Source organism: Astyanax mexicanus, chromosome 15 (assembly GCF_023375975.1).
Source record: "Astyanax mexicanus isolate ESR-SI-001 chromosome 15, AstMex3_surface, whole genome shotgun sequence".
Taxonomy (NCBI): Eukaryota; Metazoa; Chordata; class Actinopteri; order Characiformes; family Acestrorhamphidae; genus Astyanax; species Astyanax mexicanus.
Window position 1 is genome coordinate 38,076,289 of NC_064422.1, and position 21,836 is coordinate 38,098,124.

General features: G+C 36.9%; 1 protein-coding gene across 1 annotated transcript in view; it reads right to left on the minus strand.

The window, feature by feature from the left end:
- Positions 1-221: 221 nt before the first annotated feature.
- The window catches only part of abca5 (ATP-binding cassette, sub-family A (ABC1), member 5), a 45,628-nt gene continuing 24,013 nt past the window's right edge, over positions 222-21,836 (minus strand). Inside the window, exons 22-39 of the mRNA XM_007250134.4 lie at positions 21,625-21,762; positions 21,368-21,481; positions 20,079-20,249; positions 19,777-19,890; positions 19,429-19,566; positions 17,984-18,049; positions 17,806-17,897; positions 16,036-16,159; positions 14,837-14,954; positions 13,818-13,909; positions 12,846-13,021; positions 12,535-12,610; positions 12,292-12,386; positions 9,115-9,234; positions 8,035-8,187; positions 7,869-7,948; positions 7,701-7,756; positions 222-6,388 (exon numbers count right to left, since the gene is read on the minus strand). Of these exons, the coding sequence (XP_007250196.3) occupies positions 6,248-6,388; positions 7,701-7,756; positions 7,869-7,948; positions 8,035-8,187; positions 9,115-9,234; positions 12,292-12,386; positions 12,535-12,610; positions 12,846-13,021; positions 13,818-13,909; positions 14,837-14,954; positions 16,036-16,159; positions 17,806-17,897; positions 17,984-18,049; positions 19,429-19,566; positions 19,777-19,890; positions 20,079-20,249; positions 21,368-21,481; positions 21,625-21,762 (2,064 nt within the window). The 3' untranslated portion in view covers positions 222-6,247. The remainder of the gene's footprint in view (positions 6,389-7,700; positions 7,757-7,868; positions 7,949-8,034; positions 8,188-9,114; positions 9,235-12,291; positions 12,387-12,534; positions 12,611-12,845; positions 13,022-13,817; positions 13,910-14,836; positions 14,955-16,035; positions 16,160-17,805; positions 17,898-17,983; positions 18,050-19,428; positions 19,567-19,776; positions 19,891-20,078; positions 20,250-21,367; positions 21,482-21,624; positions 21,763-21,836) is intronic.

A 21,836-nucleotide genomic window follows, 5' to 3' on the forward strand; every position in this document is an offset into this window, starting at 1 on the left:
GCAGCGTTCTCCCTATCTGACTGATTACTGCTAGATCTGTGAACTGAACAGCCAATAGAACAGTCAACAGGACAGCTGCAAAACACGAGTAAGACATGATTAAATACATTTATTGTTATAATTGAGTTGAGTTATAATGTAAGAAAGCAAATTGCACTTAATTATTTACATTAATTCATGTATTTTCCCTTCTCAATAACCAATAACACAAAAGGAAAGGCTGCAGTTTTACAAATTTCTTTATTTCAATCCTCTGGGGTAAATGCTTTACATAGATGAGCTTCTCAACAAACAATGATTAAATAAATGGACTTGCTTTGTTGGAGTGTGTGTAAACCAGCACATGAATGAGTAACAAGCACATCAGGTCACGTGGCACAACGCGAGTTCCTAGAAAAGAGTGCACACTTCTTAAAAAGATTGCATAATACAGAAAAAACATAAATTAACATAAATAAAAGTTGATGATCTCTCCAGGGTTTTGATTGAAGCAATTGAATGTGAATCATATTCCCTCAAAAAGATGGTTTAGGTTATAATATGGAAACTACAGAGATCAATGAGGCATCAGAACTCCAATCAGAGGACTACTAATACAAATAAAATAGGATTAACTGAGAAAACCTGTGCAATCCTTCTGTCAGAATGAACCGTATAGTGGATAGTTTAAATTTATTTTCTAATTAATCAATAAATCAATAATAATAGTTGACTTTTGATCTATAGTTGAGGCTCCCAGGCTCTGAGCACTAAAATCATGGGAGTGCAAAGCAAAAGCATTCTACAAGGTTACATATTAGTGGCTACATTTCACTGCAAGACACTTCTGAGTTCACAAGAGAGACAACATCAATATTGCAGTTAGCCATGACACGTCATTTACAGAAAGCAGTGACCACACAGATACAGAAGGTATTGATATATTGCACTTTGGAGGAAATAAATATCTCGATTAAAAGATTGTTATTTTTTTTATTATTCACTGAACACACCCAAACCCAACCCCAGTCTAAGAAAGAGGGGGAAAAAAAACGACATCACTGAGATGCTCTACCATACTAGTATAAGAGGCTACATATGTGCAAAAAATAAAGCTCATTAAAAAATAGCAACTTGCCACTCCCTTAGTTTGTATATTCACAAACCAAAAAAAAAGCATTAAACAACTAAAAGAGAACAATTTCAACAACATCCAACACATTCACATCAGATTACTGATTACCTAGATTAGATTCTGTTTTTTTTTTCCTTAGCAGATGCTGAAGCACACGTTAGCTTCCCTAACGTGATCTGGAGTGAGTACACTGCTCCCGATGCCAAAGGCAAAACATATTCCCCAAAATAAACAGATTACAACTTAAAAATGTGTATATTATGTAGGTCCATGAGTTAGATGCACCAGATGGACTTAGTACAGTGTAAATATTTTAAGTATTTAAGTATAAATGTTTTAAAATCTCTCCCAAAACCCAAATTTTGTATAAATAAAATATAGTACACACATAACAAATTCAACACAATGCACCTTGCATCTTAACACATATTACAATTTTTGAGGACTGGTTCAAGCAGGCTCTAACAACTACCCTCCTGTCGCATTCCGGTAGCGCTCAGTACTTCAAACCCCTTTTGTTTTCACTGGGTTGTGAGGAGAAAAAATACTGAAATATTTACAAAATGTGAGCAACCCTGGAAATAAAATAAAAAACAATCAAAAACCGACATAAACAGCTTTTTCTACAGATGATTTGTTCAGAGTTTAAGTTACAATACAGAAGAACGGCTCTCAGTGGGTATGGGTTGAGTTAACATGCTGATTTAGGCCAGTCAGAGGTCACCCAAGATCCAATCCACAAGCATCCAGATACTTAAAAAAAATGAGATTTTCTTGACTCAATGTTTATATAGTACCCTTATAAAGAGAGACAATAATAAACACTGCACAAAAAAAGGAGTAAAACAAAGAGGTTTAATCCCAAATTAAAACTCCTTATGTGGTGTTCTTTTTTAAGAGAGAAAAAATTAAGAGTTTCTCTGATTTTGCTATGTATAGGTATATGTTTGAGTAACGTGAACATTGCTTATTTATTCTATAAACTACGATTCCAAATTCCAAATAAAAATATTCCCATTTAGAGCATTTATTTGCAGAAAATGAGAAGTTCATACTCAAAGTTCTAAGAGCTCAGAAATCAATATTTGGTGAAATAACCCTGGTTTTGAATCACAGTTTTTATGCCTCTTGGCATCATGTTCTCCTCCACCAGTCTTACACACTGCTTTTGGATATATATTTTTTGCCACTACTAATGCAAACAATTTAAGCAGTTTAGCTTGGTGTGATGGCTTGTGATCACCCATCTTCCTCTTGATTATATTCCAGAGGTTTTTAATTTAGTAAAATCAAAGAAACTCATCATTTTAAGTGGTCTCTCATTACTTTTTAACGGAGCAGATGTTAGTACTACCTTTGTGTAAACATTTTAATTTTATACTTTTATGCAGTTCACTAGATAGTACAGGGGTATTTGACATTCAGGCAGAAATATGCATGCTTTGTGACATCAGTCTTTTTAAAGATTATTTCTCCTTGTCCACTCGACCCAGCTCTGATACACTATCTAACAGATGCCTGTGCTGATCAACATCACACTAGGAATGATGTGGGGAAAGACAGACATCTACCCACCCACAGAGAGCATGGCCAATTATAATCTCTCAGACTCCGGCTGCTGATGGCAAGCTTAGACTGCTAGACCACTCAGAGCCCACTGTAGTGTTTTCAATAGCACAATTCATTTTCCAGGAACCAAAACATGCAGTTTATGTGGACAGAAGGCCATAATACAAACAAAAACCTCAGACTAAAAAAAATATCCAGATACACATGATATGGACCAGGCCTAAACCAGTACAGAGCACATTTTAGTGTTCATTATGCTGCCAACAAACCTGATCTGTCTAATTAGCTAGTTAAGAGTTCTTCCTTAGTGGAAGGGGGTTCTGTTTTAGAACAGGAAACCCTTAATATATAGTGTGCAGCATATCCAACACTCAATATGCACTGAACCTCATACTAATTCATTAGCTGTTTTAAAATAGAAACCATATGAGTGAAGTTTTTCGATTCAAATTCACTAAATCAATGTTAATTATTCCAGAAGTATAATACAATAATTCATAGTTCAAGCCAAAATGCACGAAAAACAAGCTTACAATAATCTGCTTGTTCTTTCTAGAACACTAGTGTCCAAACTAATCTGTAAAGGGTCGATCTGGCTGCAGGTTTTCATTCTAAACAACAGTCAGCAGCACACCCGATTCCACTGGTTTAATCAGCCGGCAATTCGTTGAATATTCAAACTGAGGACACGTGCTTTTCATTGGCTGGAATGAAAACCTGCAACAGATAAGATTGGACATCCCTGTTTCAAAAGAACAAACCACTTTAAAATAAGAATTACACAGCCTGTTAAGCTATCAGTTGTTGTCAACTGAGACAAGATTCCTGATTTAGATTCTTCTGTTATATCGTTTATGTGCCAAAGACTCAACTTAGGATGCACCAAATATATAGTAACCAAAAAGATTAGACCAAAAAGCAAAAAAAAAAAAAAAAATAAAAATAAAATAAATAAATCACTTTGTGTTTTTGTGAAGAAAAATAAATCCAGAACAAGAACATGTTTGTTTTAAATCATATTGCAGCAAAAAATGTCAGATTTAATTTACGCTCTACTCACATAAATAAATAAAAACAGCATCATTTATCACACTTGGTGTGAGTTTCCTACCTGTTTTCCAGCTGAGCAATACTACAGCATCTGTTTGTTTTTGTGTGTTTCACTCGCGTGATTTAAATTACACTGCTCAGGTAATTAATTAATATAATTGCATTGATTAAGTACCTTAAGTAAATTTATGAGTAGAATAGAATTACTGTGGTAACTGTGTGACTAGAATGTCACTGCTTAAAATATATATTCATGATTAGAGTAGCCCTGCTGAGATAAATGAGTTTTGTAACTGCTTTTTGACAAAGCAAGACAAAAAAATTTATTTATAAAGTGGCACATTTAAAGCAGCAGTCTTTAAGAAATGTTCTTTTAAATTGAAAACAGTGGTACTACTGGGTGGGGAAGGGATAAAATATTCTAATTAATGGCATCAACGTGTTTCTGTGACCATCCTTACAAAGACCAATACGTTCTTTGTAAAAACAGAGAAGTCTGGTAGGTCCTCTTGGGATTTTCTTTCTGAGCAACTGCAGCACTGCTAATGATGCTGATACAAAAATTACTGGAGCTAATGGAGATATTGGAACAACAAACTCACTCCTTTCTGCTCATTTACAGATCAATGAACCAAAGAAACAAATAATTGAAGAGATTTGGCAACTTCTTGCTAAAATCTACAGAATCATCAACCCTGAAAGCACAACACAATGCACGTTTTAAAAGAACTCTATCCAAAAAAAAAACAAAAAAAAAAGACAAAGAAAACTTTACGGACTGTCACTTTAAGGAAAACCTTTAAAGAACTGTGCTTGGTATTTAATATTTAATATTCAGCCCACTATCAAATGTTTAATTCTGTTCAGATTCTGTTTTGAGCAACAATTTTCATTTCGGTGCATCCGAAGACTCAATTAATACAAATGTAGATGTTACTCAAAAAAGCTTCTACATAAAAGACAGAAACACTGTTAATATGATGCGGTGTACAAAAAAAGACAAAGTGCATCTGAAACCTGCATTAAAAATAAATTTCTCCAGTGTAAAGCTCTAAGGAAATTCATCTTTGCTACAACAGTATGATAAAACACCTCACACACGCAGAGACAGAGCTGCTAAACAAAACGGCATCATATTACCATCATGCGTTCAAGGCCTTGCTCGCGAGTAATCACCTTTTTAATAATTAAAATGGAAACGGAAAGGGAGTCCTCTCACTTCAAAGTCTTCCGCGCTGCCCCAAGGCCATGTTTGGGTTTCTGACAGATCTGGAGTGCTACATGCGTCTGGGCGGAGTGCACGGGAACTACATTCTCAAGCGTTTGTCTCAATCATTTTGGACATTTGAACTTCTCCATAGGAAGGCCACCGGGCAAGTTAGAAAGAAAAAGAAAAGAAAAAATAATAAAAGGAGTCAAAAAAGCTAGACAAGACACTGAACAAGGGGATAGAAGTTCTTAAATGTGAGTTTAAATCTTCTCGCTTTGAGACCCTACTGGTCTGTAGAGAGGTCCATGCCTTATCATTATCAGGCCTCAGTCTTTGGAGAGCTGGACGTCGTTGAAGGGCCTGAAACGCTGGTGTGCTGGTGTTCGAGGAGAGGAGTCTGCGGAGCTCCTCTGTTGCAGCAGAGGCAGAGGAAGCTCAGCATGCCTGCGAGGCAGGCCACCGTTGGTAGGGTTGTGTGCTGGTATATCTCAGCAGCTGGGCTGTGGTACTCTGACGAGGCCAAGAAAACACCGTCGAGCCTGAGCGATGCAGCTAGAATGAAGTTCCTCCCTCGTTAGCTCTGTGTGTGTGTGCTTGCAGACAATAGTTTTTTTTTTATAAAAAAAAGAAAAAAGACGTCTAGACTTTCTTGATTTGTTGTGTATCTATATACATTAGATCTAACAATAGATCTCCAGACTACAGACACCAAAAGCACCTTTTCGGTGTTGATGTGATGTGTTTTTTAGTGTGTGTGTGTGTGTGGCTGTGTGTGTAAGTATTTGAGTGGTTGGGTTGCCTGCTTTGGTTCCATCGCGGTTCCTGATGGCATAAGGTCTTTCCCATGAGTTCCTTATTTTTTGTTTTGACTTAATTTGTAACAAACTCAACACACACTGCATAAGGACAAAAGGACGGTGAAAGATTGAGACACAGGTTTGAACCACTGTTCACCTGTCTACCAAGGCCAGTGAATGACAAATACATGAAGTAGTCCATAGAGTGTGCAACCTTCTGTATGTGAATTCCAATAATAAAATAAAATCTCTCTGAAAATTAACAAAAAAACAACAAAAAACACACAATGTCCGTAAAAGCTGTAGGTAAGTCAGCTGAGACACACACAATGCCATCATGCTGGCTGTTTCAGAGCCTGTGCCAACTCCAGTGGGCCAACGGGCTCTCGCTGGTGTGCGTATCCTATAGGGGCACACGTTATCTGGAGTGAGGAGAGTGGCACATGAACAGTGGGGGACTGAGAGGGAGCGAAAGAGAGAGAGAGAGACAGGGAGAGCAGAAAGGGCTCACAGCTGGTGCACAATGCTGTCAGGGTGACTGAAGGAAGCCGGGCCGTCCTGACGAAGCCGCTGCCACTGGAAGGTGGTGCTGAGGGAGCCTACCTCCTCCTCCTCGTTCTCCTGCTCTTTAGCAAATTCCATGAAAACCTGCCGGCACATATATACCATTTAGCAATGCGGAGGAGAAGAAAATAAATAAATAATGTGCCAAAAGGAAGAATTACAGTAAGCGTAATACCATTTCTCATTTGTTCTCTAACCCTTGTTTTTAAGGGGATATGTTTGACATCACCCCAATAAGAAACACTACTCACTCTTAAAGATAAGAATATGTTGCCAAAATCCAAAATTAATGAATAAATAAAGAGAACACTGCTTCATTTTAAGGCTACTACCGGTGCTCTGTAGCTGTTGTGAGAGCAGAGGAGATGTGACAATTTAATCATTTAAGGTGGAACTAACAATGAAGGTAGCTCGCTAGCTACCAAGACATACTACTAGCGATTTCTAATACTTGTTAAGAATAAAAGAGCTATAATACATTAAAACTTAATTAAACCAAAATAATGTACTAGGGATAGCAGATAACATATAAGCATGTTTTCACATCTGGTTTCTCTAGTTGGTTTCTTTAGTCCGGATCAGTTGATGACTTAGAGCATTTTCTCTTTCTGTTTGGTTTAGTTTCAAACAGGTCCAAACTTAAACGTACCAAAATGCGCACCAACAAAAGCCCACAAGCACATTGTCTCCTCTGGTTGGTCAGAGCTGTCTGACACAGGAGCAAGAAAGTAAATATAGCGAATAGATTCTGTGTTACAGCGCGTATATCTGTGTTAAAACAGTATTAAGCTGTTTTTACACAGAACGCTAAAACTTTGTCTCTAAGCTTTCAAACACAGTGTTTTCAAAGTGATGTACATGTAGTAAACACAGTAGCATGGCTGTGAGCAGTGAATGCTGCACAGACTTCGTTCAGTGTGTAAACAGCATGGAGCAGCAGAGACAGCGTTTGTTCATAGCTGTGGTAATTAGCATTATCTGGCTCATATACATTAGACTAAACTGCACCTTATCAGCAGTTTGCTCAAATAAAAGGTGTATATTTGATAGCTGGGTCGGACCAGGGTCGGTCTGGTTGTTTATATCTGCACCTGAGTGCATTTACAGTTTTCACACCTGCTCAATCAAACCGCACCAAATATACAAACAAACCAGAATACGTTTTAACTGGACCAAATAGTGCTCTGTTTGAGATGTGACTCTGAAAAATCTCCATTTGGAGTGCCATGTAGCCCTAACACTTCACCCTTCCCCTCTAGCCCAACAAAATTGGAGACACCCTACACCTAAGCTTGAACACACAAAATGTAAGGGTGTGGTTAAATTGTAGGGGCATTTAGTGAAATAGGATTGGTTCTCAGAATAGGGGAAAAAAAAAAAAAAAGAGTAGACCAACCTGCTCAAGTGTGCACTGAGAGAAGTTATATTCTTCAAAATTGAAGTTCTGCTTTGCTAAAAAGAAACAACATAGAATAAAAGTTAATGTAATGGAGTGAAAACAAGATCTAAAATATATATAAACCAATCATTATGTATTGTATTACTCTGTTCTGTGGCTACTTACCACCCTCTAACCGAGAGAAAGCCTGGGCCAGTGATTTAACGTCCTCCATTGGGATCTTATAAACCATCAGGGTGGCAAAACTGCAACAGAATAGGCAACACATGAAGGTCACCCCAACCAGACAGATATTCTGCTCTATTATTGTTGTGAATTCTAACAAACACACCTCTCCTGGCGTGCAGCGTGAGGGAAGATCCTCAGTATCTCCTTGTGCAGGAGTGCCACCTGCTGGAGGCCTGTCAGCTCTTCTCGAAGCTTAATCTCCAGACTGTAGCCTCGGCCGTATTTGGCCTTCAGATGCTGGATGGAGCCAATGCACCTGGAAAGTGTAGACCATGAGAGCAATACTACTATGTGGCCTCCATTAGGAGATGTGCTTAATAACTTGAGCTCACATCCCTCACAAGATGTACAGTGTTGTTAACATTGACATGTCTATTACACTGTGACGTGCTTCACCTATTAATAAATCATTTATTAAAGACAGGGCAAATTTTCTGAACCCGAAAAACACCTTTTCATTATGCAGCACATGCAAACTAAAAACACATTAAGCATAACATTACAAAAGGCATTTAATGTACAGTACCTGTCAAAAGATTGTCAAAAGACCTTCTCAATGTTTTTTTTACACATTTTGTAGTAACTTAAAAGTAAAACAAACTATCTTGGGAGCTGTTAACTTGCGCTTTTTGAGGCTGGTAACGCAGATGAACATATTCTGTGCAACAGAATAGAGATTTTTTTTTCATGTTTTTGAAGATCACTTTTTCTTCTATTAGTTGAGAAGTTTTTGCCATAATATGGATTAGAACATTACTCAAATAGAGCTATTAAGTGTTAAACAAATCTACCTCTTTACAACTTTACAACTGATGCTCTTAAACACATTAAGAGACAAGAAATTAAAGTAATTAACTATTGATGAGTTCAGCACAGCTGTTAACTGAAAGCCTGAATTCTCTGTGACTCTACCTCGTAAAGCTGACTGAGAAAATCCAGCCAAGATGTGCAAAGCTGTCATCTAAGCATCTAAGGTGCCTACTTATTTAAAGAATCTAAAATATATTAAATAATTCCATATGTTGCTCTTCAAAGTTTGAATGACTGTAGTAGTATTATTATACAGTGGAGAAAAATGTAAGAAAAGAAAAAAATTGGTGTGTGTAATTTTTGACTGGTACCGTATGTTACTTATATTAAAAAGTTGGATAAAACAGAAACAGAAACACAGAGATGAACCAACCTTAGTTGACCAGAAACCATAATGGCAACTCGGTCGCACACAGCCTCCGCCTCTTCCATGTAGTGAGTGGTTAAGATGGCGCCACGCTGTTTGTTTTTAAAAGCTGCACGAAGCGCTCTCCTGGAAAAGCAGACAAGGGTAAAAAATTGTCAGAACTGCAACAGAAGATGGGTTTTACAAACATACATTTGGGTTATGATCATAGCAGGCACATTTTAGACATACTGTCTGTATGAAACTTGATATATTAACAAAAAAAAAAACAAAAAAAAACTTAACATTGCTCCAGATGTAAAGATTCAAGTTGTCAAAAACACAAAACCTATCCCAAAATAAGCTTAGAAATATATATATATATATATATATATATATATATATATATATATATATATATATATATATATATATATATATATATATATATATATATAAACACACGTCTTAAAACCATAATGGAGCACTGTCTAACCATGCCTTAATAATTGCCCTAGAGATTTCAATCAGAAATGGTAAGTTGTACTCTAATATTCTGGATGTCCACACCTGTCCCAGCAAATAAGTCAATGAGTTGAAGCAGATGTAGTAAAAGAGCAATTGTTAAGCCTGACACGATAATACTGACTTATCATGCAATATATTAACACAACCTCAATAATTTTACATATCAAGGTGAACTCATTAACATGAATAACAGTGTTTATTATATTTTTGATTTTATATAAGCAAGATTGTATTCATGGATTAACTATTTAAAATTCAGATTGTAACGTCTAAATAATTTTATATTCTCTATTTAAATGCACTACTAAATGCACTATTGTTGATGTGGTTAAATTATTAATATATCAGGGGCACAAAATGCTCCTAAAATGATAATATATTGTCCAAAGAAAATGTGACTGTGTCAGTGTTAGTGTTAAGACAAAAATATGCAAAGCACAAGATCACCTACAACTGGAAACTCCTGTTTTAAGTTTAGAAATCTGAGTATAGCAAATACAGACTTGCCAAGTCTCCCAGAAGTTGCAGGAGTCCACTGCATATATATATATATATATACAGTGAGTCCAAGAAGTATTTGATCCCTTGCTGATTTTCTTTGTTTGCCCACTAATAAAGACACTATCCTTCTGCACTTTTAATGGTAGATATATTCTAACATGGAGAGACAGAATATCAAGACAAAAATCCAGAATATAATTTTAAAGAATATATTTTAATTAATTTGTATTTCAATGAGGAAAATAAGTATTTGATCCCTCTTGCCAAACACACTCAATACTTAGTGGCAAAGCCTTTGTTTGCAAGCACAGCGGTGAGACACAGAGGTTGTAGTTAACCACAAGTTTAGCACACACACCAGGGGGAATTTTGGCCCACTCTTCTTTGCAGATCCTCTCTAAATCATGAAGGTTGGTGGGCTGTCACTTGGCAACTCTGACCTTCAGCTCCCTCCATAGATTTTCGATCGGATTGAGGTCTGGCGACTGGCTGGGCCACTCCATGACCTTAATGTGATTTTTCTTGAGCCAATCCTTTGTTGCCTTTGCTGTATGTTTAGGGTCGTTATCATGTTGGAAGACCCAACCACGGCCCATTTTCAGAGTGTGCGGTACATGGCTCCATCCATCTTCCCAGTGATGCGGTGAAGTAGCCCTGTACCCTTGGCAGAGAAACACCCCCAAAACATTATGCTTCCACCTCCATGCTTGACGGTGGGCACACTGTTCTTGGGGTCATAGGCAGCATTTTTCTTCCTCCACACATGGCGGGTGGAGTTGAGGCCAAAAAGTTCAATTTTGGTCTCGTCTGACCACAAAACCTTCTCCCAATAACTTGGTTCATCTTTCAAATGATCATTGGCATACTTGAGGCGCGCCTCCACATGTGCTCTCTTCAGCAGGGGTACCTTTCGGGCACTGCAGGATGTGAATCCATTGTTGCGCAAAGTGTTGCCAATTGTTTCCTTGCAAACTGTGGTCCCAGCTGCCTTCAGGTCATTTGCTAACTCCTGCCGAGTGGTTGCAGGACGATTTCTGACCGTTCTCAGCATCATTGCCACCCCACGAGGCGCAATCTTCTTTGGAGCACCGGGCCGAGGTCTGTTGATTGTCATGTTATACTCTTTAAACTTTCTGATAATTGCACCAATAGTTGTTACTTTCACATCCAACACCTTACTAATCTTTTTGTAGCCCATTCCAGCTTTGTGAAGGTCAACAATTCTGACTCTGAGGTCCTGTGACAGCTCTTTGGTTTTACCCATGTTGGAGACTTGAAATCTGTGTGATCTGTCTGATTCTGTGGACAGGTGTTTTTCACACAAGTGATTAGTGAGAACAGGTGGCTTCAGGTCAGGTAACAAGTTGATTGGGAGTGTCTAACTGGTCTGTAAAAGCCAGAACTGCTAATGAATACTAAGGGATCAAATACTTATTTCACTCCATGAAATACAAATCAATTAATATATATTCCTTAGATTTATTTTCTGGATTTTCTTTTTAATATTCTGTCTCTCCATGTAAGAATACATCTACCATTAAAAATATAGAATGATCATGTCTTTATTAGTGGGCCAACAAAGAAAATCAGCAAGGGATCAAATACTTCTTGGACTCACTGTATATATATATATATATATATATATATATATATATATATATATATATATATATATATATATATATATATATATATATATATATATATATAGATATAGATATATATATAGATATATATATAGATATATATATCAGCCCCTGATGCCTACAAATCAGATAAAATGAACGTGCACGCAGGCGGCACAGATATGTTTACCCTATCGCGTGTGTGAAAGAGAAGAAGTGGGAGAGAATGGCGCTCCCCACGTGTGCATGTTCATGAAGCGCATGCAAAACAGAGAGGGTTCTGATTGGCCTGTTCTCTACAAAGAGTCAGCCAATCAGTAGACGGGATGCATTCAGGAGCATCATGGCTCCTATCAAAACTCATTACTCAGACTACTCTAAAGTATATCCATGTCTGTACAGTTTGTAATAGTGATTTTAGCATTGCCCACAGGGAACTAAATTTGCAATAGTCATGTTGAGGTTACTTAATGTGACTATATATACCATTTGGTGTGCAACTTGGGATGTCTGCATATAATAAATTAATAAAAAGTCAAAGCAGTCTTACCACATGCGCTGCTTAGATTTAGGGTCCATCCCAGATGAGGGCTCATCAAGGAGCACAATCTGAGGATTTCCCAACATGCTTAGAGCAAAACATAACTGCAAACAAACAAAAACCACACTGCAGTTATAAGGGTACATTATTGGGTCATGTAGCAAAAACGAGCAAGGATAAAAATGTATATAAAACGTATTAGTGGACTAAAGATAAGTGATGTTGAGTGATAAGTGTTTGTGCCGGCCTCACCTTTCTCTTGAGGCCTGCAGACAGGTTTTTAGCCTGTTTGTGGAGATGATCCTTCAGCTCCAGAGCATTAACAACACTGAGAGAAAAAAAAAAAACAACAGACCCGACACTTTATCTCTATGCACTGAAACTGAAGACGCAGACCAATATTTAATGTGTCTCAGTGAATTAATACTGATCTATATCTCAGATTCTCTCCAGGGAAATGTAACTGTATTCATTACAATATGAAAGGCACTCTTTTCTTTGTGAGGTAAGCATAGATTGTGGTTGTATAGACAGAGGGAAAACAGAAAACAGGGAAAAGATACCGTCTGATGATGTTTGGTACATCATTGTGGCGTAAGCCCTTAATGGCAGCATAGATCTGGAGGTGCTCTTGTAGGGTGATCCTAGGCCAGAGAGGGTTCACCTGAGGGCAGTAACCTACATGTTCAAGTGGGTTATCCACCGGCCTGAACTCTGTGCCATAATCTCCCATCAGAATCTGCAAAAAAAAAAAGGATAACGTGAATAAGAGCTGTAATGATCATTTAAGTTTGCAATTATGCTGTACAATTCTACTAATCTACAACCATAAGTGTATGGCTAGATTAAGAGCTTCCAATATCAAATGCTAGAAAGAGAGGATGATTACTAACTTCAATTACTTACGTTTAATCTACTAATTTGTATGTTCTATATTGTAGAGTTATGTTCTATTGAGTCAGGTGCTGTGCAAAGTATTCTTTTTTTTTTTTTAATTAGGAGTACAGAGCTTATTACCATTGCAGAAAATGTTTTTTTTGTTGTACATAGTAATGTTAACAGTAATGTTAAAACAGAATAAATACAAATAACATATAATACAATAATAGCTGTTGTTTGTGTATCATTATGTTAGTAAAGCATAAAGCTTGGATCATATGAGTCTAGTACTATTTATAGTTATTATCACAGTAACATCTGGTTTGGTAAATCAGAGATTAATGATATTAAATCAGGTGAGCTGCTGATGGAATTGAATTTATCCAATAGGGGCACTGGCTGGGGGCAACCAGGAGAAATCTGGAACCAAGTTTTACTCTTCAGACAAGTTCACAAGTTCTCAACTAATTTCTTCAAAATTATAAACTCTTGTATTCTTTTTTTTTTTTTTTTAACACTATATATACACATTTACATCAACGCTCTTCTTGCAAAGATAAATTATGTAAAACCTCTGCACAGTACTGTATCCTATAAAAAAAGTATTTAAAGCTGATTTATTACTAAAAATATAGAGAAATATGGATTAAACACACCTGTCCGGCTGTAGGATTTGTGTCTCCCGAGAGCATGTGCATGATTGTACTCTTCCCTGCTCCATTCGGACCCAGAAGCCCAAGAACCTCACCTGAGCAAAAATCATACAAGATAGAGAACAGAACATTAATATACATTTTAATGTGCAAACAGATGACTCAATACTGAGGCAGTCATCTCACTCATCGGCTTTGACTGAAACAGTATACTGTGTAGAGTACCAGCCGGTCATTGCTGTCCTGTCGAAACATTTATAATCTCTATTTTTCACTTTCTGAAAATAACATAAATCTAGCATTTGTTCTACATATTTTATAAGATTTTATGAAGAGTGGATCAATAGAAATGCACCAAAAAGCCTTCCACTGAAAGTAAAAAGTTTTTTTTTTTTCCTCTTCCTCTGCAGTGTCAAATTAGAAGAGCATGCATCTGATGACTCCCTAATCTACAGTTACAGTAGATACAGAGTGTAAGATGTTGTGCTTAAACTGATGCAGAGTCTGATTTTGATACAACGCTGGTTATTTTTCTTTTTTGTTCATTAATAACTGATGATAGTCTGTCCAAACCATCCAGATCATGGTTCAGTAGATCTGGACTGAGATCGCCTCATTCGATGACAAGCAGACCAATAAAAAAAGCACAAAAACCTTACTTAAAGTAACAGAGTTTTTTTCTTTTCCTGTAAAGTGTGCATTTTGAAAATACAAGGTTTTTGCAAGATGGCAACAATACTTAGCATACAGAATTTACCCACATCATCAGGGTCTGAAGCAGTCGGGCCCACATTGTTATCATAGCCCTGTAATCACCCCCTTACTACAACTAGTGTTTTTATTAGTGCATTGCAGGAAGATTTTGTAATACTGGATAAATAAATGCATGATGGTTGTACACTAAATACTGCCCAACACCTTTCTAGAGTTACAATCTAGGGTACAATTAGCACAGAAAAAGCATGAAGTACGCCATTTCGAACACAGTCATGATTTGGACAGTCAGAAGAAGCTTTACGTACCTTTACGGACACAGAAGGAGATGTTCTTGGCAGCCACTTTTCTCTTCTTGCCAAGGGAGAAGCCTTCTTTCTTGCCTGAATACTGCTTTCTCAAGTTACTCACCACAACCACCGGTTTCTGAGAACAAGAGAAAGAGTCTCCATTATATGTATTCACTTACTGTCCACAAAACCTAAGAATGACTCTTGGAAAAAGTCATTAGAGCTTCTAGTTTAAAAAACATGACTAATTCAGCTTCATCCATACTAACTTAACAGTTGTTTTAGAAGGTATCCACCAGGATTTCCTGTCTCCTGAATGCCCTCATCAGAAATAATTTATGGCATAACTATAGCTTTAACTTACCCCAAATCAGATATACCTTTGCCATAGTTAGAAAAGCAAGTTAGGTATGGGTGCTACATATTTGCTACATCCAGTCTTCATCACCTACGTGGGTTGCATCTGCTTTTACTTCACACTGACAGCGCTTTTCCACCAAAAGTTCTGTTCAGGCTTATAAGAACTGTGGTGCTTTTCAGTGAACCAGCCCACGTTTCCACCAGTTTTAGTAGAACCATCAAAATGTCACATAATATGTCATCAACAGAGGGCGCTGCACAGAGGTGGTGAACAGGGTTTGCACTGAAGAACCTAGCATTCTTTGGCTCCCACTGCGAACAAACATTCCTGGTTCCGAAACCTAGTTTTGTTAGTGGAAACGTGGCCAAAGGTTAAAAAATTAGGTTTGAGAACCAGAATAGTATAATTGGTTTGTAGAAGGTCATGAATTGATTTGGCGATTTGCCTTTCCAGGTGATGTGCCAAATTTTGTCTTGCTACCAGTATCTGACTCCCTAATCTACAGTTACAGTAGATACAGAAATCGCAAGTGTAAGATGTTAAATTTTGAAAGATGAGCTGAATTTTAGCTCAACACCAACCAAAAAGAGTGTTTTCACACTGAAAACTGACTATAATCCAGTAGATCTGGACTAAGATTATCTTGTTTCCTCTGACCAAACTTTGGTTCATTTTTACAGGCTGTGGACTACAGTGCATTTCACACCTGCTCTTTTGGTTTGGACCAAAAAGAAATGGCTAAAACAAACAATGTAGGTGTAAAAGCTTTCTACGCCACTACTAATTAAAGTACCACTAACGTTAACAGAAGATTATGAATTTAGTACACTGAGAAAAAGCAAAACCTAAGAAGCACCTCTTCACAGCACTGGCAGGTGAGAGCTTCCTTAACCCGAGCCTTCTCCACCAGTATATCTTCATCTTCATCAACGTTTTCCTCTGGGTTCCGCTGCACTTTACCCTTGGCTTTGGAAGAGATTCTGTAAAAAGGAAAGTATACAGAAAGAGAAGTATAGCAGGTGGGAGACCTTCAATCAATCTCCATCCCTCCCACACTTTAGACAGACTGATGTTAGGCAAGTTGCCTGACATGTTGCCCCTAAAGCAGTCAAACTCAAACTGCCAACATACAGAAATGACAGCAGACTAAACATCTCACTCACAGAGTACACAATGTCTAAGAGAGCTCCTAAAATAGAGTAGTACATTTGCTGGTCAACTTTAAACTCCACCACTAACTTGAAATAAATTTGCCCATCTGTGTCACCATTACAATTAAACAAACAACAAGGATAATAAGATAATTTAGATAAAAGATACACATAATTTAATGTTTCCACAGCATAAAGTCTCTAGCTTAAATACTCTTTAGATTTCTTAGTTTCTTGGCCACCAAACATAGCCAGCAAAGACAAAATAAAAGAAGGTCAATAGTGACGAATAAGAGACAAGACTAATACTGTAAACACATTTCATTTAAGTTTAAATACATATATTTTTACATGGCACACAACACCCACACCATACTAACTAATCAGGCAAAAGCAATATTCTGTAGTCAATGTGCCTAAATAGTTTTGTCAGAACAAGATGTATGTAACAAGGTTCATACACCTTTTAACCCAATAAATCTTCAGACTTTCCCATGCCTTCAAGGCAAATTTTCTTGACCATACAATTTTTCATGACCAAAACATCAGTGCAGACATTGAGAATAAAAACAAAAAGCAACTAAAACTATAATCAAAATGTATTATAGTAGGCCTAAAATGAATCTTACAAAAATGTTGACACACAATTTATAATAATAAAATGATCCTAAGAGTTCTACTGTGTAGGTCTAAATTACTGAACTAACTCTGAGCTGACATGTTTGTTAACTCAAAATAAACGTTCTACATTAATAAATGGAAAAACAAAGATACTGGTTGTGAAATTCTGAAAAACTGACACCAATAAATCCATAATTCATGATATTTGCTTATTTGCTTATAAGTATTTTATCCTCTTCAGTGAGAGATGGCATCAAATTGCACCATAGTATATTGAGTATTACAGAATTACATTGCCCAATTTAAAGAGGATATGACGGTACTGTTATTCTGTAATACTCAATATAGTATGGTGCAATTTGATGCCATCTCTCACTGAAGAGGATAAAATAATATTTATTGGTGTCAGTTTCTCAGAATTTCACAACCAGTATTCTTCACCGCATGTTTACCCTCGATAATGTATTGCAAATGAAAACAATACAAAATATCACAATGTTGTCCCATCCCTAGTTCTCCCAGGGTTCGCATGGTCATGAAAAACCTGGAAAAGTCATGGAATATGAAAATAGCCATTTCCAGGCCTGGATAAGTTTTGGAAAAATAAAAATACCCAGACAGTTTTGGAAAAGTTGTGGAAGTTTGGACTGTGATTATTCCCCACGAATGCACCTAGCATCACACCCCTGATTTACACTTTGAATAGGGATAATGTGAGAACTGATCACATCTTAAACATTAAACCTTAAACATGAAACTAAGCTCAGTATAGGTAACATAAAAAGTTCATAGTTGTAATATTGGAAGAGAATAAAAGTAGATACTACTCAAGATGAAATGTGTCTGATGCTAACCTGCACAGCTGGTCATTCTTCATGGTCTGGCCTCCATAGCGGATCTCCAACCATCGCAGCAAGAAGAGCAGCAGGATGCACTGGAGGTAGGGCTGCAAACATAATACACAGTGTAGCAAAAACATGACCTGTTATTAGGACACACATGTACATACCTAAATAATAATAGGGTACTTACAGCTATAACAGCAATAAGCAGATTTTTCCACAGGAACTCTTCATGGAAGGACATAAGGAAGGTGGCCTGAAATTAAGACAAATTTATCAAATTCCCATCACTCAGTCTTCATAAGAAAAACATCAGATGGATACATTAGGAAAAGTGGTACTTATTACTAGGAATCATAAATTATGTATGTGCAAGACTAAATTGAATATACTGACACTACATTTCACTTTTAAGTGGATTGCCAATTAATAATAATTCATATTGATTTTCTGACAGACTGCTTCAGAATAGGAAGACTTAAGGAGAGTGGTTTGTTTTTCTGGAGTTTGTTTCCTTGTTTTTTTTTTTTTTTTTTGCCTTTTTTTCACCCCGCACAGGCCCAAACCCAAACGCACCAAAACATGCACTAATAAACCTCGCAGACGCATGGTCTTCTAGGATAGGTCAGAATTACCTGGAAAGGAGCAAGAAAGTTTTGAGTTCTAGAACAGCGTGTATGTTTTTGCAGTGTGAATCTCCCGTAGCAGACAGAGTGGCACAGCTGTAAGCAGTGAATGCTGAACACGAGTTTAGTGTAAAACAGCTTAGCATGGAGCATCAGAAGGGGCTGCAATTGTTCCTAGCTACAGTGATTATCTGTCTAATACTTCAGACTATTGCTGCAACTGAACAGCAGTTTGAACGAGACCGGATCCCATTCTTACCACAAACAAACTGCGGTTTGATTACTAATTTCAAACCTGCTGAAATGAACCGTACCAAAGATTAGAGCTTAGATTGGGGCCAAAAAAATCCAGCCCAACCCAATCCCAACCCGTGCTGCCAGAGCTCAACTCGCCCCATACACTGTCCTTTTGAGCCTGAGGCTGATTTAAAGCTGATATGTTAAAACTAAACTGTTGGAGGGAAATCTGTTCAGAATGAACTTAACACTGAAGTAGATCTATTATTTATGAAAAAATATTTATTAAAAACAGATCTACGAAAGATTAAGATCATGATCAATGCGATCAATCATCCACAGGCCTAAACATCGGTAAATTAGACTACAAGAATGATGTCTGAATGACTTCCTCTAATCTAAAATAATTTAACATGGTTTAAGAATAGAAAAAAAAGCTGTAGTAAGGCTATGCACTGCACTTCATAGCACTGCAATCAAGTACGTAACACGGACAAGTGGAGTGTTCCACACTTGTGTGCAACTTTTTTGTTAAGCACAGTTTAATTTGTTACTTTGCTATATTGTGATTATCCCTCTATAGCTTTATATAAAATAAACATAGCATTTAAAAAAAAAAGAAATTCGGGTCAGGTTCGGGAAAAGAATCTAAGGTCTACCAAGGGTACAAACGAATGATAGTTAGTTATAACCAGACCAAATAGTGCTGTTGTAAAAACACCCTTTAGAAGAAAAGAAAAATTTATATTATATATAGAATCAGATCACTCACCTTAGTAATGCAGTTGAGGCAGCCCATCAGAGGGTAGAGCGGGTTAAAGAAGCATAGCGCGTTGTGTAGGACTCGTGTCAGGCCAGGATTTTCATTTACAAAAGCCAGCTGGACCATGGAGGCAGAGACTACACAAACCTGAGGCACAGAAACACAGACATCTATTTTAGTACTATAAAACAGCATTCAGATAATGTAACCCTCTGTTCACACTAGGAATCAGACCTTTTTTTAACAATGATTTTTACACAAAGAATGTTAAAGGAAATTTTATGTGATTCAAAAGCTATATTAAAATCTTTTAATTTATCTATTCAGGTTGTATTTATCTCTTAGGCCATGACAAACCATCATAGAAATGACGGAGAAGAAGTCTCTGTTGCTCTGGACTTTGGCAAACATGAACGACACGCAATAGGTGAAGAGGATCATGGCAGGGCCGAATCCTATTAGACACAGAATCTGAAAGCAAAAAATAAAACAGAGATGGAAATAAGGTTCAGCAAATATGGAAGGCCTCATAACTTATTCTGCAACATCAGAACTACAAGACTGCAGAGAAACAACAGCTGTGTAAAGCAGGAGCAGAAAACAAGCAAATCTGAGGCTGTACATTTGTTTAGACAGTATGTGTGTGTGCTTTTCCTCACCACAGACATGACGTTGCTGTTGGACAGCAGGTTTGTGGAGTGGAAGGCAAACAGCGTGCTGGTCATGCAGATGAGGATGAGGTAGTAGAAGGGGATATCTACAGCAGCCTGACCGCACCAGTACGCAGACGGCACCATACCAGAGATCCTCAATGTTGATCGACACTTTATCTAAAATTGGGACAACAAGCATTCTGCTTTAATCACAAACCAAACTTTTTAATGACATTGTCATATTAACTGTAACTTTAGAATTATTACATTAAACCACATTTATATAGGGCAAACAAGGAAAGAAACAAAATGTTTTACAAAGCAATTTTCCTAACTAGGATGAGTTGTGGACTATATGTGGAAAATTTCCACCAAAAATGACGTTAAGTACAGGACTTGGCTTAATTCATGTCCAAAAAAACTGGCATTTGGTTTGTGAAATAAACACACAGATCAGACAAGCCTCTCATAATTAACACATTTTCGACAATATACAGTCTGAATAAATTATAACCATCATTATTTTAAGCCATTTCATGCCTCAAATATCATGAAAATATAATAGCATAATATTGTAAAAAGTACTTCATTTTTAAAAGTAGTGCCATTTTATTTATTTTCAGATTTTGAAAAAAAGAACATACCTATATTATTAAGGTTTTATTTAAACATTTGTAACATATACAGCACCAGAAAACAAAATGTGTTTCTTTGATTTTACCAAATTAAAATACTCTGAAATACAATCAAGAGGAAGATGGATGCATAGGCATCAAAGGCATCAAACCAAGCTGAATTGATGAATTTTCGCACCAGGAGTAGCATGAAGTTATCCAAAAGCAGTGTGTAAGACTGGTGGAAGTGAACATGCCAATATGCATACAACTGTGACTAAAAATCAGGTTTATTCCACCAAATATTGATTTTTGAACTCTTAAAACTTTATAATTTGAACTTGTTTTCTTTTCATTATTTGAGGTCTGCTTTTTTTGTTATTTTAGCCATTTCTACAAAAAATGTTCTAAATGACAATATTTCTATTTGGAATTCGATAGGAAAGTTTATAGGATTTATAGAATAAAACAACAATGTTCATTTTACTCAAGCATATACCTTTAAATAGCAAAATCATAAAAAACTGATTCAAATACAAAAATGCTCTCTTAATTTTTTGCAGAGCTGTATATTTAGGCTGATACATCAAAAAGTATCAAGGTATTAGGGTTATGCCCATTATCATGTAATTATCCTAACTATATAGTATATCGAACAAGCATCCCTCCAAACAGGCTTACCTCTCGATCTCGTGTGTGATCCATTGCAAAGTAGGCTGGCATGCCAGCGGCCAGCATGCCCAGAATCACCGCCTCGATGTAAACCAGAGCATAGGATGTCGAATCTGGAATTTGCTAGCACACAAACAAGAAAACACATTTGTCATCTGTGATAAATACCCACAAAACAATAAAAATATGATATATAATAACATAGAGATATAATAACATGAATTATAACAATGGATAACAAACTGGAGGAAATCTGCAGCACTCACATAGTCGAAAGGTTTTGTCCATGTTTTGATCTTTCCCGTACCATTGAAGCCTCTGTACAGGGCATTACTGAGTACATTAACTGCCATGGGCAGAGAGTGCACTGTGGTACTGTTGAAGGCTACAATGTAACTGAAACCCTGCAGAGAAAATGAGTTCAGATTGGAAAAGTGGATATTGGGGTTGTGCCATATCATATCATACGCAATAATAT